The sequence below is a fragment of the Squalius cephalus genome, assembly GCF_949319135.1.
Source record: "Squalius cephalus genome assembly, chromosome: 1".
Taxonomy (NCBI): Eukaryota; Metazoa; Chordata; class Actinopteri; order Cypriniformes; family Leuciscidae; genus Squalius; species Squalius cephalus.
Genome location: NC_137122.1, coordinates 55,968,709 through 55,984,460, shown reverse-complemented (window position 1 = coordinate 55,984,460; position 15,752 = coordinate 55,968,709). Strand labels below are relative to the sequence as shown.

Genomic DNA, 15,752 nt, shown 5'->3' with positions numbered 1-15,752 from the left:
TGAAAGTGTTGGGTACGACATGATAACAGAATTTGCATTTTTTGGGTGAACTAACCCTTTAATATTTGGGCTACTGGTTGTGGGAATATTGTTAGTCTCATTTAAATGTCATAACATATATTTGTATTGGTGAATGACTGTGTGTGGATATGAAGGCAGTTGTTCCTCTGATAACAGGGTTTTATCATTTCTAGGTTGGGATGATTCACCTTTATTTCCTAAATCTCCATCACTGAAACATCTCGACTCTGTAATTCTTCTTTTAGATTGTCACAGAACACACACAAATCATTGAATCTCCAGGGAGTGTGGAGTCTGTGTTAAGACTGTGTTCATGATTTTATTCATTCTTTTAAAGGACAATTTCGGTGAAAAATGAACCTAGGGTAATTAACACATTGTTACCGAGTCGATCGTTCTCTGGGATGCGTTTTCATGATAATCGAATGTAAAGAGTTTTATCTCTAAAAACAGATTAGCTTATAACACTATTATGGGGCATAGTGTAAGTAAAAGTAAATCGCTAGTTAATACCACTAACAAGGCTCAAAATAGCCTCACACTAACATGGTAGCATAATGAGGGTCCCTACATGCAAACCGAAGCATTGAGAATGTTGTAAGTGTACAGACAGTTTAATACGAAGATACTTTATAAAGACAGTACATTACGCGCGTATACAGCAGGAGCCATCTTGGAAAACAGTCTCGACTAGTCGAGCCACGAACGCCGTGCTAAGTGAGATGAACTGTGACTTGGAATCTCATATGGTCCGTTGTTTCCGGAAGAAAGCACTGAACGCAACAGAGAAAATAAATAAATAAAAATAAAATTATTATTTTCGTTTTAAAAAAGCGTTCGTGGCTCGACTAGTCGAGACTGTTTTCCAAGATGGCTCCTGCTGTATACGCGTAATGTACTGTCTTTATAAAGTATCTTCTTATTAAACTGTCTGTACACTTACAAAGTTCTCAATGCTTCGGTTTGCATGTAGGGACCCTCATTATGCTACCGTGTTAGTGTGAGGCTATTTTGAGCCTTGTTAGTGGTATTAACCTAATATGGTAAGTGGTAATATTCCTAAGGCGTGTTCAGACCTTTATTTTGAAATAGCAATGAACATTTTTATGTGATTCTTAGAGGTTGAATTCATATCAAAATCTGCCAAACTTCCCATATTACTTCTGAATAGAATGTCAACTTCATAAATTGTATGAAAATTGTGGAAATAATGGTTCAGATGATCACTCAAACCACATATGGAAATGGAGGCGCCCTTATATGGGCAGTAATGGAGTCTGGTTGTCACCTAGTGAAAATGTTTGGTACTGCGCCCAAACAAAATCTTACTGAAAGCTCATTTTTTGAGATATCAACCTAAATTTTGAAACACAACTTGTTCAGATTTTTTACTTTGATTTTTTTGCAGTTTTAGAGTCACCCAGGTTTTAAAATATATATATTTTATATAAAATATGAATAATTAAATTTTTTACATTTTACATTTCCATAAACTCAAACTTCTATAACTTTTTTTCTGTTTCACTTTCTTAATTTATTTCACTTCTACAAAAATCTGCCAAATGTCTTCTTTAAAACAAGACCAATTGTATGTCTATACTCCAAAGCATTCTTTAATTACAACCATTTAAGTTCGAAATGTGCATTTTCATGTCTACTCAAAAAAGGGGGGTGACAGTTAACAGGTTAAGGCAAGAACAATATACAACTTTTATAAAGAACAATTTATTATGCAATATCTCATAACACCAATATAATTTAGGTCTAGCTGACAGATAACAAAAATTAAGAATCAAAACAAATGCAATCAAACAAATACATTTACTGTAAGTCAGGGTGGTTTTAACTAAAAAAAAGTTATGCATCTGAAATCTATTTACATAAATACTTCTTTTCTCTCGCAGTTCACAATTTGTAATGTCTTTTTCAAACATCTTTAATGACCCCATTAAATTATAAAGATCTTTGTGAGTTCTATATAACTAAAGAGATTATCTTCTGAGAAACATCTGGATTCCACACGTATAAAGTACCAGTGTGAAACTGAGCAGAGCCGCTCAGACCCGCAGTGAAGACAACCGTCCCAAAGATCATTTCATCAGCGCTATAAACCCCTCTGATGAAGGACCAGTCCAGTGTCCTGAGTGTCCTGAGTGTTTGCTAGGCGGTTGCTATGGTTTCCATAAGTTATATGCATTAATACAAGTTAAACAGTTTCCTGAACATCAGCTCTGCTCGTCTTCCTCACAGAATCAGCAGAGTCAAATATATAATCACATATTTACACAAAGAAAACATCCTGCTGATATTCTTAATATGATCAACAAGATCTTCAAAACAACATCAACAAACGTTCAGACACGATAACACACACACACACACACACACACACACACACACACACACACACACACACACACACACACACACAACAGGACCGTGAGTTTATACAGTGATCACAGAAAACACAAGAGAGAAGCAACAACAAGAACAGCAAAGGTTTTTTAATGTGTGTGTCTGTGTGAGTGTGTTTCAGTCAGTGTGTGTGTTAGTCAGTTGTATGTATGCGTGTCAGGCAGTGTGTGTGTGTGTGTGTGTGTGTGTGTGTGTGTGTGTGTGTGTGTTTAATGTGACACAGAGACACTGAAGAGTTAACATTATAAAGTGTAAATCCAGCACAGAGGGGTTCAGTGAATGTGTGTGTGAATGTGTGTAAGTGTGCGAGTGTGTGTGTGTCAGAGACGCTGTAGAAGGACAGAGTGCCGGCCGACACGTCCACACACACTCCTACTCTCTTACAGGATCCTGAACCAGCAGAAACATCAGTGTGTTTATCATTGTGCCAGACAGAGAATCTGTTATTATAGCGTCTCAGACTCCAGGACTTCTGATTCAGTCCAAACCCACAGTCACTCCATCCTCCTTTCCTCTTGATTCCTTTATATGACACTGATATATCAGGATAATCTCCACTCCATTCAGCCTCCCAGTAACAGCGTCCAGTCAGACTCTCTCCACACAGAACCTGAAGAACATCATCAAATCTCTCTGGATGATCAGGATACGACTGACTCTCTTCCACACGCGTCACCTTTCTGTTCTCCTCAGACAGAGCGAGATCAGTGTGTGCTGTGTTTGGATCCAGTGTGAGATCAACGGCATCTGAACACAAGAACACACACATTACAACACCAACATTTACAACAACACACACTAAATCTGTGTTTCTGGACTTACATTTGTGTAATCTTGACATCATGAACTCTCCTCCGTGATCCACACTAGAAAACACACACACACACACACACACACACACACACACACACACACACACACACACACACACACACACACACACACACACACACACACACACACACACACACACACACACACAGAGAGAGAGAGAGAGAGAGAGAGAGAGAGAGAGAGTTATTACACAAAAACAGAAGTTTCTCATATTGTGAACACAAATTCTCTGTTTGATTCTCTTTCTTTCCTTTTCTTTCTTTCTATTTCTCTTTCTTTCCTTTCTTCTTTTTCTTTCTCTTTCTTCCTTTTCTTTCTTTCTCTTTCTTTCCTTTTCTTTCATTTTCTTTCTTTATTTCTTTCTTTCTTTCTTTCTCTTTCTTTCTCTTTCTTTCCTTTTCTTTCTTTCTCTTTCTTTCCTTTTCTTTCCTTTTCTTTCTTTCTTTCTTTCTTTCTTTCTTTCTTTCTTTCTTTCTTTTCTTTCGTTCCTTTTCTTTCTCTTTCTTTCTTTCCTTTTCTTTCCTTTTCTTTCTTTCTTTCTTTCTTTCTTTCTTTCTTTCTTTCTTTCTTTCTTTCTTTTCTTTCGTTCCTTTTCTTTCTCTTTCTTTCTTTCTTTCTTTCTTTCTCTTTCTTTCTTTCTTTCTTTCTTTCTTTCTTTCCTTTCGTTCCTTTTCTTTCTCTTTCTTTCTTCCTTTTCTTTCTTCCTTTTCTTTCTCTTTCTTTCTTTCTCTTTCTTTCTTTCTTTCTTTCTTTCTTTCTTTCTTTCCTTTCTTTTCTTTCGTTCCTTTTCTTTCTCTTTCTTTCTTTCTTTCTTTCTCTTTCTTTCTTTCTTTCTTTCTTTCTTTCTTTCTTTCGTTCCTTTTCTTTCTCTTTCTTTCTTTCTTTCTTTTTCTTTCTTCCTTTTCTTTCGTTCCTTTTCTTTCTTTTCTTTTTTTCCTTCTTTTTCTTTCCTTTTCTTTCTTTTCTTTTCTTTCTTTCTTTCCTTCTTTCCTTCTTTCTTTCTTTCTTTCTTTCTTTCTTTCATGTAGGGTTAATTATGAATGACTGTGTTTTTAAAGGTTCTCATCAGCACAAAGTCTCTTTAAGTCGAGCCATTTCACTCCACAGACATTTCTGAAACGTCTCTCTCTCTCTCTCTCTCTCTCTCTCTCTCTCTCTCTCTCTTTGAATGAGGAAACATCAAATTCTGCAATTCTGTTTGCCAAGCTTATTTCTAAATTTCATATTTGAAATCCCCAATTAAATCTGACAACAACTGTCTCATAAATGCTGTTTCTAAATACTCAAATCATGACAAAAGCTTATTTTTCAGGCTGCATCAGTTCAGGACACTGACTGTTTCTATAGCAACCAGAGCTTCTAACAGCAGCAGCAGTGATGCGATCACTTCACCAACTGCCCATTGGCTCTTTTATTTAGAAGGCGGGACTTATTACACTATACTGTGTGTTGCAGTTTCTCCCATTAATAGTAATATGAGTGAACCTTCTTTGTGTAAGTCTTTGACAGTGCCTTAACTGATAAACATGGGTGTAAATACAGTATATACCAGTTGAATCTGTAACAGTGTAGGACTGTTTAATAGTGATTGTGAAGTAAGTTCCTGAAACATTGTGTCTGCATCCAGAATGAAGAAACAAGTTATTGTTTATCTGACAGAATTAGAAAGATTTCTGAAGGATCATGTGACACTGAACACTGGAGTAATGATGCTGAAATTTCAGCTTTGATCACAGGAATAAATTACATTTTAAAATATATTACAATAGAAAACAGTTATTTTAAAATATAATAATATTTAATAATATTTCTGTTTTTACTGGCTGAACAAATAAAGTCAGCCTTGGTGAGCAGAAGAGACTAATTATTTACTTAATATATATTACTATTAATTAATATATATAATATTATATTACTTAATATTATTATTTCATACTTTTGGCCATCAGTGAAGGACAAGTGGTTTAAAGAATGAATGGATGGACAATATTTACAAAAAAAAAAACTGAAATAAATAATTTGAAAATGAATCAGTATGAAAAATAAAACAATATGATCCTGCTAAAAATAATCAGGAAAAAAACAATACTTTAGATAGCAACATCTTGATTCTGTAATCCTATTATAGTATTTTTCACTAAAGAAATGGTCAATGTCAGGGTTATGTTTAGATTAGTTGCCGTTTGTTCTTGTTTTTCTTGTTTTCTTTAAGTTTAGATCTTGATTAACCTTTGTTATTTGCCTTTGTTTTTGGTTTGTTTATCAAAGATAAACAAGATATTTATATCGTCTCTTCTTTGTGTTTGCTGGTTTACCACATCATAACATGAAACTAAATCACAGCACAATCAATAATCTGTCTGTCTGTGTTCATTCAGATTGTGTAACACACACCTAGTCATGGATTATCCCACTTACACCATGGTCACTTTACAGTAATGACAAGTCAAAGCTGTCGTTGATGTTTGCAGTGCATATATTCACTGTAAGTGTACAAATACAGTTATTTTCATTAGAGACTGCAGGTCATTAAATCTTGCATTCTGCTTTAAATCAGACAGAGATGAAGTAGTGTCTGTTCTCAGTCGTGAAATGATTTGATCCTTGTTCACAGTCTTCATGGAAACAAATTGAAAAAGATATTTTCCAATCCACAAGGCCTTTCTCACAGGACATGGTCATTATATTATGAGCCTATATTATCCCAGTCATCATTTCATCTATTAAAAATGATCCACAGAGCACGATTAACCACAGGCATCCGACATGTTATGTGTTTATCACCTAATCTTACTGTAATGGTTTGAGATACTAAATCTGGATCTTTCACCAACCCTGCTAAACCCATCACTTTAACCAAGAGACATTTTATTGTTGCCTGTAAAATAAGCAAACACAATGTGAAATTAAACTTTTGTTTCAGAGCACATTGGAGCATTACTGATGGAGCATTACGTGCTTTCTCATTTATATTTGATAAACACAACACTATTAATAAATCCTAATTTTATCAAAAATAACTTTTTTTTCTTTTCTTTTAAATTTCAGTCAAAACTGTAAAATTACAAACAATATCTGTAAAATTGTAATCTGTAAAAACAACTCGGCTGTTATTTAAAATATTGTGCCATTAATGACAAATTACAGTAATTCTCATTTTTATACAGAAAAAAAAATCAGTATTATTTATACAGTATTGTATTCTGTTTTCTTAAATTACATACAAATGTATGTAAAATTACACAAATAATCGCGATAATTTGCAAATCACCACCAGATGGTGCAAAGGGAGCGTTGGCACCATTGCTGGCACTGAAAACAAATCATAAAAAAAGGTCAAATGAAAACCCTTGTGATATATTATGAATGCAGGCTTCATCTAGTGTTATAATGCACTGTATGGGCCAGTCCTGTTTCCACTGTCACTTCCGGGGCTTGTGTCCTCTTTCACTATTCACACAGAGGACACTATTCACACTTGTGTGTCCTCTTTCTTTTGTGAATTAATGGTAAACCACTTTATTTCAGTGTGACTAATGTGCAATTTTGACTCAAATTAATTCACTATGATCATTGTATCACTTTTTATTATAAACCTGTGGTAAAACAAGGATGCTTGGGTTTTAGTAAACAACAAAAATGCCAGCAAACGGTCGCTTTTATCATGTTCGTTTTGCGATCTCGCTGCTTCCAGTGATTTCTTTCTGATTAGTTTTCTGATAAAACTTCCATTTGTTGGTGAAATCTTGGCCTGACAGTGGAAATGCAGCTTATGATGCCCAGTTTTTCTCTGTAATTATTCACAAAGTCGGCAAGTGTATGAAGCCTGCAGTTTAAAACCAAAGCAATTAACTTATGCTGAGTTAATGCCATAAATACTATCATTTTAAAGATATGGAAACCCATGACGTTATACTCGGAGCGGTTCATGGCTCAAATTTATGCGTTTCCATCTCGACACTATCAATGGTGAAATGAATCTGCAGCAGTCAGGTGTACAGGTCAGTGCTGTTTAAGTTGTTTATGTTCATTATTAATGTAATGTGATGTGCTTTGAGACATGAGATAATTTAACGCCATCTCTTGTGATGCTTTTGTTTGCTCTATGCTGTACGTGTTCATGTGTTTTGAAGGAGGCTTGGCTTTGGAGACGTTAAAATAAGTATCAATGAACTATATATTTATTCTAGGCAGCACTAGTCACACTAAATAATAGTCAGCACTAATAAGAACAATTAGTGCAGACATTTAATATGCACTGATCTGCAATTAAGCACACATTTTATTACCAAATTGTATTATACACCATCAAAGCTTTAAACTTAAATATACTAAAATATCAACTAAAGTTACGGACAATTCAAGTGTGCAAACAAGTGAAATAATATTTATTAATAATAATTCATTTTCACACCATCAGTCGCATGCATGTTCAAGTTCCGGCGACTGGATCTTGCCTCATTTTGACCGGTTCATTTGAATCAGTGAGTTGTTAGGTGTCAGACTTGAAGTGGCGCTGCGCAGACCGATCGGTGTATGACGTCAAATTACTGTGAGAATGATTAGAGAACAGACGCTCCATATGTGTCCGAATCGCTCTCGCGGTAATATGATGTCATACACTGATCGGTCTGCACAGCTTCAAGTCAAACACACAGCTGTTTAATCAAGGACAGCTGCAATCGGATCAGTCTGATTCACAACTGAATTGTTCAGTGTGACTTGTGAACTAATTCCACAGGTGCATTAGATAGAATCAGTTTGTTCATGAATCGGACATGACATTTGTTGGGGCATGTGTCAATTTCAGCTCGAAACAACAACAAACAATACGTTTTTATGAAATATAATGGAGTAAAAATGATATGTTTTGGAATGTAGTGATAGTAATTAAGTAGGAATGAAGTAAAAAAAAATAAAAAAATACAAATTTTCGTTTAAAAAATATATATATATCGTTTTCCAAAATAAGAATACTTATAAGGTGAAGTTGCTCTTCTGATGACAGGATACATTTAAGGGGTAGGGGGTAATCACATTTGAATGCAAGCTCGCTTTTCACTTTCACAATTCTCAATCACGTGTACTCGGTGTACAGGGAGCATTTTACAAGATACGACATTAGTCAATGGATCTGTTGTGCACCAATTCCTATTCATCATAAATTCCTAAATTCATCATATAGAGAATCTGAGCTTCCATCCAGTACAAAAATATAGTTTTAAATATAATGTAAAGCTCAACGTCAAATGAACATTCAGATGTTTTTGTTTTGTTTTTGTGAGTGTGTTTGTTTGTTTTTTCAATGCAAATAATGTTCATAATGCTCTCAGACGCCTAGTGAAGCACAGCATCTGGCCGGGCACCCAAAGCGAGATTTATTTTACAAGTAGATTACTTTAATAAATAAACTGACTTTTTTTTATTATTAAATTGCAATCTTTTTTTATAACTAAAGAAGCATCTCTTGACAACAACAAAAACAATGGCAAATTCTCTCACATATATAGACAGAAGACAGGAGGATTGTTACTGCTCACATACTTGTCCAGAGTCACGGGTCCGGGGTGATTGTAGATCAGGTCCAGCTCTCTCAGGTGTGAAGGGTTTGATCTCAGAGCTGATGCCAGAGCAGCATGACCTTCCTCTGTCACCATACAGCCAGATAACCTACAACAACATCAAGTGTTCATGTTAGTGTGCTTCATTTTTACAGATAATATACAAAGGATGCAAAGCATATGGTCTGTGGAACACAACTGGACCACCCGATCATTCCATATGACCCGCAGGCCAAGTGACTGAAATGTAATACAGTTGCAGAGTTACACACACACACACACACACACACACACACACACACACACACACACACACACACACACACACACACACGCAGTTACTTATATATCCAATAGTGGTCCGTTTTGTGCTAAAGTGGTTGTTCTAAACTTAGGGCCAGTCATGAATATGTTCATACGGTTATTTGATTATGTGTAGTAGTTTAATTCACTGTTGTGATTTAGTCAGGCAGTCAGTCACTGACTATAGATATGACCCAGACTGTGCTAAGGTCCTGGACGCTGACGCAGTTTAGTAAAAGCATGATCATTATTATTAGTGCAAGACAGAAATAAATAATTGTAGCTTTCCTTGTTGTAACAAATGTGCTTTATAAACACAGTTACAGAAGCCAGAGGAAAAAAAAAAAAGTTAAAAGGTCAAGGGTCAAGAGCCTAACTAAAGCAACATATCTCCATCATGGTGACTTCAAATGAAACTATTTTCATTAAAACAGAAATGGCAGAAATAAGGTCAATCTAGTTAGTAATAAGTGAAGCTGGCAATGCCGTTTGTGGAGTTGTTCAATCCCCCTCTGCTGAGATCTTCACAGGTTTAATGTCTTTTTATCTTCAGCTGATTTCATCTGAGTTTCTCTCTCACTTTTCTGTTGTTGTTTATCTTTCCTTTGTTGATTCTGCTTGTTGATAGCAGGTGTTTATCATTAATGCTCAATCATCACTTAATTATCCCACTAACTTTAGCACTGCATCAAAGGTACTTTAACACTCAGTAGTGTGCACACACGATTACTAGCCAGTGTTCATTTAACATGGGCATTTTGCTGTGTACTATTACATAAATCTTACCCATTTCATTCATGTATGACGGACAAATATGATTCACATTCAGTTTATTTAGTCAAGCAAGTCTCAAGTCCTTAAATTTGCGACTCGAGTCTGACTCGAGTCAAGTCATGTGACTCGAGTTCCCAATCTCTGGGGATTGGTTATAATGTGCAATACTGTAAAACGAGTAATAAGTATGATGCAAAATGAGCAGATCTAAATTTAATGTATGCAGCCTTACACACGCTACGTCTATGGTTAACTGTTTGATAATATTAGTGATTGTCATTCCTTTATCACAAAAATGCTAAAACTGGTTCTGTTTTGGAGAGAAGTTGGATCTTTGCAATGATCTGAACATTGATATTTGATGTGCAACAATAGCTCACTCAGTGTTGATTAAAGGGGTGGTTGATTATGATTTCACTTTTCTGACTTTAGTTAGTGTGTAATGTTGCTGTTTGAGCATAAACAACATCTGCAAAGTTACAACACTCAAAGTTCAAAGCAAAGGGAGATATTTGCTTTTAAAGAAATCGTTTTTTAAGGACTACAACAAACGGCTGGTAGGGACTACAAGACATTCCTCCCGGGTTAGTGACATCACCAACCCTAAAATTTACATAAACCCCGCCCCCGGGAACAAGATTTATAGATTATCATGACAGAATATGCTAATCACTGACTAGAAGATAACTACACATAAGCTACATAAATTCATCAACTAACCATTCAGAAACGTCCTGTTGCTTCTACATGTTGTCACTTCTTCTTGAGTCTCTCCATCATTGTCTGACTCCAGTTTGAACATAAACATTGACATTTCCAGTGCATGTCGGTGTGAGGTAAAAGGACAGGAGCTCTTGAAGCTCCACCCCCTGTGCTGAGAGCAGCAGCTAATTTGCATTTAAAGGAACACACACAAAAACGGTGCGTTTTTGCTCACCCTCAAAAAGTGACAATTTTAACATGCTATATTAGAATATCTGTAGAGAATTTTGAGCTAAAACTTAACATACACATTCTGGGGACATCAGAGACTTATTTTACATCTTGTGAAAAGGGCATTATACCACCCCTTTAAGGCCTCACAAATGATTAAAAAAAAATCATACAGTATGACTTAAATAGTGATGAGTGTACTGTTATAATCATTTTTTTGTTTATTATTAGACTTGTCACAGATGAAGATAATTAATCTAATGCCTTGTATATTCATTCAAATGACTCAAATTCAAATGATCATCTCATAAGTAAAAACCCCTGACAATTTTAAAGTACAGTTCAGCTCATGCGTTCACCTTGCAAAATAGCTGATGTATAATAACTTGCTTTCCACAAATGATCCTGTTTAAAAGTAGTAGTTCTTTATATAAAGTGTTTTCTCTCTGAGCATCAGTGACCGTTTACAGGCTTTTGTGATAGTTGTGCATGAGTCTGTGGCTCTGTTTACAATTTACATTGACATGTGATCACCGTGATCAGATCAAGAAGATCAGATCATCAACCAATCAGAACATTTTACATTTATCCACATCAAGAAGCTTCTGTATCCAGATAACTGATCAGGGCTGCGTTTCCCAAAAGCATCGTAAGCCTAAGTTGATCGTAAAAACGATCTTACGACTGATCTTAATATTATGGTCTGTTTCCCAAAAGCATCGTAGCTTAAGTAGCACTTGAAAATCTTCGTAGATCTATGAGTGCTCTGGAGTAATCGTACATCCCCAAGTGCATCGTAAGAAGACAGATTTATGAGGACACCTGCAGGACAACCGGCAGATTACACCTTTAACTTTATTCAAATGCAATGTGATTATAATATAAGGTTTTGATTGTACTTTATTGTACACATTTCATTACTCTTTTTTGTTGTTGGTTAAATTAATGTATAAATTAAATAATTAAAAAGGTCAGAAAAAAAAATAGAAATAATTTAATCTAATAATTTTAATCAAAATTAAATGAATGAACAAAAAATAAATAAAAGAAATCCTTTAAATCTGTTAAAAATTACATCTTTGTTTCGCTCTATCTCCCCTAAAAGGACATTAATTTCATCTTTTTGAAAGGTATCTTTTCTTGTTTTTTTTTTGTTTTTGTTTTTTGTTTTTTTTCAGCCATTTTGTCAGTGCCTCCGCCTGTAGGTAGGATCTTTATATAGAGTTGTATTGATTGCTAATCCACAACAGATGACAATTATTAGGTTAAACGTTCAGAATACGATTCCATATAAGGTTATATTTCAGCACTTCGCGAATGGACAGCGACTCTTAAGTAGCATGTAGAGCGCGTTCTCGCGCCTTCATGTTAAGTGCATTTTTGGGAAACGCTCATGGAATTGCTGCGAGCGTTCGTAACCTTGCACGTAGAAAGCGCTCTTAAGAGCTAAGATACATCGTTATCGGGAAACCCGGCCCAGATTTCTTTTCCCCATGCAATATTAAAATTGAGTAAGACACGAATGGTGCCAGTCACCTTTATGTGAAATGTGAGAGAAATGCTAGGGCTTCTTTAAAAAAAAACTTCAATTGTTACAGGTATTTTTTTTTTTGGGAGTTGGAAATCATTTCGGTCACAAATTTGTTTGCATGTCTTTTCAGTGCAGTGATACACAATGTATTTTGATGAAAATTATTATTATTTAATTATTATCTTAAAACATTTTTTTATTTAACTGTCAGTATTACCTGTAACATTTATATTCTACATGTATATTTTACACAAAAGAGTTAAATACCTCAGTGTGTTGAGTTGACAGTTTGGAGTCAGGAGCGCATCAAACAGCAGCTTCACTTCTGAATCCTGCAGTTTATTGTTACTCAGATCCAGATGTCTCAGGAGGGAGTTTGATGATTGTAGAGTTGAAGCCACAATTTCACAGCACTGATCAGTGAGATTACAGCCAGACAATCTAAATAGGGCAACAATAAAAAATTCATAGCATAAAAACTTCACACGTAGTTAGAAATTGATTGAGAGCATTGTGTGCATTGTCTTATGTTTCTGATAAGAAGCTGTTTGCATACAACATCAATGTAAATATTTACATCCAATTGTGATGCTAAGTTCCCTATCAGTCAGTTATGTTCAACATTAATCGTCTGTGATTGATGAATTGGGATCTCGCCCAATCACCTACAAGTGGTAAATGAACGAAACAATGCACGTTGGCTAGTGACCACACCTCCGATTCTGGGTATATAAGGGTCTGTGTGCAATACTCACATCAAGATTTCACTTTGGAGCCGAGCGGACGTTTGTTTCGCTCTGCTCTACAATCATCATTGTGGTCAACGGATCAAGGGGGAACCAGTTCCAGTGTTGGTGTGACGGAGTGTGCACGGCTAGTGCAAGAGGCTTTCCCCAAGACAAGCAGATCTATTGCCAAAACATGTGTACTGCTGCTGCTCCAGAGAGCCATGAGAACCGCATGTTCATTATGTATGTGTGCCTGGGCCTGCTTTGCTAGAATGGCTTAACGCTAGTGGACTATTCTTGTGTGTAGAATATACCACTGATATGAATTTTGAGGAAAGTCTGTGTACTCAGTGGCCCAAAAGCTGTCTGGTTTAGCTTCAAAGCAACCAATCCAGTTTAACATGAATGACCAAATAGGGAGGCCAGATGGGGCACAAAGGTGACCAAAGAGGGAGGCCAGATGGGGCACAAAGGTGTGAATGTACCCTGAATAAAAATGTGGATTACTTTTGATGGCAACAAAAGGCCATTGCATGGAAGAATACCTCACTAACTTCCTAATTGTTAACATTTTGGCAGTATACAGAGCCATGGTATTACGCATATATGGTCAGTAATACTCCTGGATACATGTGAAATTCTGCAGTGTATAGTGTTGTCAAAAGTACCGAATTCGGTACCAAGTTGGAACTGAAAGTTTAAAAATGTGACGAAACCAGCATTTCCCCCTAGCATTTTGTGCGCTGTTGAACATATTCTCAAACACCTCTGATTGGTCATTGCGTTCATGCGCTCAACATATATGTCTATAATTGGTTGACATACATGTCTAAGAAAAAAAACTTCTTCAATTGTTACAGGTATTTTTTTTTTTTTTTAGTTGGAAATCATTTCGGTCACAAATTTGTTTGCATGTCTTTTCAGTGCAGTGATACACAATGCATTTTGATGAAACAGACATATCTTAAAACATTTTTTTATTTAACTATGTCAGTATTACCTGTAACATTTATATTCTACATGTATATTTTACACAGCAGAGTAAAATACCTCAGTGTGTCGAGTTGACAGTTTGGAGTCAGGAGCGCATCAAACAGCAGCTTCACTCCTGAATCCTGCAGTTTATTGTTACTCAGATCCAGATGTCTCAGGAGGGATTTTGATGATTGTAGAGTTGAAGCCACAATTTCACAGCACTGATCAGTGAGATTACAGCCAGACAATCTAAATAGGGCAACAATAAAAAATTCATAGCATAAAAACTTTACACGTAGTTAGAAATTGATTGAGAGCATTGTGTGCATTGTCTTATGTTTCTGATAAGAAGCTGTTTGCATACAACATCAATGTAAATATTTACATCCAATTGTGATGCTAAGTTCCCTATCAGTCAGTTATGATCGACGTTAATCGTCTGTGATTTATGAATTGGGATCTCGCCTGAGAGCCCAATCACCTTCAAGTGGTAAATTAATGAAACAATGCACGTTGGCTAGTGACCACACCCCCGATTCTGGGTATATAAGGGTCTGTGTGCAATACTCACATCAAGATTTCGCTTGGGAGCCGAGCGGACGCTTGTTTCGCTCTGCTCTACAATCATCATTGTGGTCAACGGATCAAGAGGGAACTAGTTCCAGTGTTGGTGTGACGGAGTGTGCACGGCTAGTGCAAGAGGCTTTCCAAGACAAGCACATCTATTGCCAACACATGTGTACTGCTGCTGCTCCAGAGAGCCATGAGAACCGCATGTTCACTATGTATGTGTGCCTGGCCCTGCTTTGCCAGAATGGCTTAACGCTAGTGGACTATTCTTGTGTGTACCTGGCCACTTGACCAGATATCTTAAAACTAGTGGCTTAGCAATGTGTACCTGGGTGCTGCACCCTTAGGTTTATTTAACTAATGACCTAAATAGCTATTTGTGCCTGAGCAATATAGCTCAAAGTTACCAAGGTAGAAATGTACACTATGTGTGTCGTTACCAAACAGGATATCATGTCGCAAGCTAATAGAGAAGAAAAGAACTCACAGCAACCACCTGAACAAATAGTTTTAAATTCTTTGTCATTTGATAGTAGTCATTGTCATTATCAATACTTTTGATTATGCTTTTTATTGTAGCACTAAGATGACTACATTCTACTATTTATCATTTATATATTTTTTATTAAGTAGGCAGACACACAGTTCTTGGTTTCCTCATGCTAATAAACCTCCTCCTTTGGAAATAACGTATCGTTGAATGTTTTGCATGAGGTTTATGTTGAAATACTGCTTCATGCTCTCGGTAGTAGAAAGAGGTAGTTATCGTTAATCAATGTAACTGTGGTGAAAATACTTACCTTTAACCTAATACATACCTTTAAGCTAATGAAAAGCGAAAACGTAAGCAAATGACTATTTCACTTAGTGTCTATATTGTGACTACGCCAACGCGTGTGGCACGACATCATAAAAACAATGGAACATATAATAGGTGAAGCTTCTACGCTGAACGCGTCGCGATGCGAGTAACACAAATTTATATTTCTGACGTACTTCTATATGAAAAACAAACAAATTTGCACATTCTTTTGTCGCGTTCACAGTGTGGCACCCTCATTGCAGACATGGTGTATCGAGTTCACTACCAGCAACACTTTTTCACTG

The 15,752-nt window shown here is 36.1% G+C and overlaps 1 protein-coding gene across 1 annotated transcript in view; it reads right to left on the bottom strand.

Moving 5' to 3' along the window:
* Positions 1-1,734: 1,734 nt before the first annotated feature.
* Positions 1,735-15,752, bottom strand: part of LOC307155473 (uncharacterized protein) — a 35,098-nt gene continuing 21,080 nt past the window's right edge. The window contains exons 7-11 of the mRNA XM_079866117.1: positions 14,151-14,324; positions 12,640-12,813; positions 8,815-8,940; positions 3,259-3,302; positions 1,735-3,183 (exon numbers count right to left, since the gene is read on the bottom strand). Coding sequence (XP_079722243.1) covers positions 2,570-3,183; positions 3,259-3,302; positions 8,815-8,940; positions 12,640-12,813; positions 14,151-14,324 — 1,132 coding nt within the window. The 3' untranslated portion in view covers positions 1,735-2,569. The remainder of the gene's footprint in view (positions 3,184-3,258; positions 3,303-8,814; positions 8,941-12,639; positions 12,814-14,150; positions 14,325-15,752) is intronic.